The sequence below is a fragment of the Saprolegnia parasitica genome (assembly GCF_000151545.1).
Source record: "Saprolegnia parasitica CBS 223.65 unplaced genomic scaffold supercont2.1379, whole genome shotgun sequence".
NCBI classification, from domain to species: domain Eukaryota; phylum Oomycota; class Saprolegniomycetes; order Saprolegniales; family Saprolegniaceae; genus Saprolegnia; species Saprolegnia parasitica.
The window spans coordinates 1-2073 of NW_012157773.1; the positions used below are offsets into that span (position 1 = coordinate 1).

General features: G+C 58.6%; 1 protein-coding gene across 1 annotated transcript; it reads left to right on the forward strand.

Annotated features, from left to right (window-relative positions):
* Positions 1-905: 905 nt before the first annotated feature.
* SPRG_18679 (hypothetical protein) lies at positions 906-1807 on the forward strand. The gene has a single exon (XM_012358122.1). It carries the CDS (start codon positions 919-921, stop codon positions 1708-1710), a length of 792 nt encoding a protein of 263 aa, XP_012213512.1. The 5' UTR covers positions 906-918; the 3' UTR covers positions 1711-1807.
* Positions 1808-2073: the final 266 nt, after the last annotated feature.

A 2073-nucleotide genomic window follows, 5' to 3' on the forward strand; every position in this document is an offset into this window, starting at 1 on the left:
ACCTATCATACACGATACCCGGCTGTTTCACATATTTTAGGTTATGTAGAATCGACCCGCTATATATGATTTCTATGTCTTTTAAAACGCAACTACCTGTTACAATGCATACGTAGGTCAACCACCAGCTCATCATATCGGGGGGTTGCGGCGCCACTTTCCATCGACGCTTACTAAAGCCACCCAAGTCCTTTTACATTTAAACACCCGTAGTGAATCGAGTGAAGGTGACTTGAAATCCGATTGTCTTTCGAGGTTGGCGGCATAAGGGACGTGTTTCTAGTGTCCATCCTGCCAGCTGCGTCCACGGTTCTTCCGACAAGAGCGTCACGGCGTGGGCCCTTTTACGCGCGACGTGGCGTGGTGCGTGCATCTCACCTCTTGCCACTAGAAATGCGTCGCTTAGTCATTTAGTCACTTGGTTATTTAGGTCGCACCGAATCGCGCACGGCCTGGACTGCGTACAACGAGCCCTCCCTCATGGACTCATAGCATTGCAGAAGCTTGGACTGATGCCTTGTGATCTTCTTCAGCTTGTTCAGTTTGTTGTCAGTACATTTGCACGTCGTGCTGATCCCACTCGATCTCCGCGGCCGAACTTCGCAGCCGGCTCGCGCTTGGAACCCGCCAGCAAAATATATATCGGTGCAAGTACAGTGTAAGGAGCGCAGGGCGATCCAGCGCGGGGTCCCAGTGCTTGCGATGGCTGCGTAGACGTTGATTGCGTCGCCGCTGCTATACTAGCACCTCGCCATCATGGCCTCGGTCTGGTGCAGAGGCCTGGCACCACTGTCACCCGGATGGCAGCGCGATACAAATTCGCAGAGCGATATATATCCCAGACATCCAGCACCTGCTGCGACACCGCCTCTCCCGTGGCCACGAGTAGGGCCGAGCTTCATTGGTGATTTCGCCAGCATGATCAAGACGCGCGGCGTGCTCGGCACCAAGGTCATCACCCGCGGCGGCCTCGAGGCGGCGATGGACCCGTTCGCGCTCTCCATCTGCCGCGTCCAAGTTGCCGAGATCGCACACGAGCAGAGCACGTGCTACGCCGTGCAGTCGCAGAACGCCATCTCGGGCCGGTCCTGGGTCGTCTACCGGCGCTACTCGGACTTTGCCCTCTTCCGAGAGAAGCTGCTGTGCCATTTCCAAGGCTTCGTCGAGGTCGTGCCCAAGGCCTTCAACCGCATGATGGGCCTGCCCTTCCCCAAGAAGCAGGCGTTTCCCCGCAAGGCGACGCTCCGAGCCCGCGAGGCCGCGTTCCTCGCGTTCATCCGCGCCGTCCACGACATTTTGTTGGACCCCGAGTACTTTTTGCACCACGACGTGAGCTACATGGGGTTCGCGATCTTCAAGGGCTTCCTCGGCAGCCGCCTCCACGTGCTCCACCACAACATGTACCACGTGCAGAAGACAGTCCCGCAGCACCAACTGCCGCGACGCGAAAGGGCCTGCGTCATCCAGTGCGGCACGCTCGCGACCATCATGGAAGAGCCCGCGCCGGTACTGGTTCTCAAGCGCATCGCGTCGGACGAAGCCGAGATGAGCATGACCACGAGCGTCGCATCCGACGACGACGACGACGACGAGGCGGATCCGAGATACACGCCAGCGCTCAAGCGCAAGTCGTCGTGGACGGCCAAGGCGCACCGCGTGCTCAGCGTCAAGCGGCTCTCCAAGAGCCAGCTCCTGCCTGCGGTCGCGTGATGGATAGCCGGTCGTCTCGCCCTCGTCGTGTGCATGTAGCGTATGTAAATGCTGTTGTCAATTGTAGTCTATAGCTGTGGCATCCATTGCCTTGTCATGCAGAGACTGACCGAATCCTGGTGGTCGCACCATCACTTGCCTCTGCCGCGCTGGCGAGCGTCCATCGCTGGCAGCAGCATGTGGTCCAGCCCCATCGTGTTAGTGCGGAATCGCATGGAGAGGACCATCTCCGCGCGGGCCTCGCCATGACTGCTGCAGCGAAGAGGCCATCGACGTGCTTCGTCGGCGTGGATGCTGCGATCCTCGCCGGAATCTTGGTCGCCCATGCGTGGTTCTTTTTATTCCAGCGGGTTCGATATTTTA

Bases quoted from the DNA above. Each gene is read 5' to 3' on its own strand.
- SPRG_18679 (XM_012358122.1), top strand. From the start codon at position 919: ATGATCAAGACGCGCGGCGTGCTCGGCACCAAGGTCATCACCCGCGGC.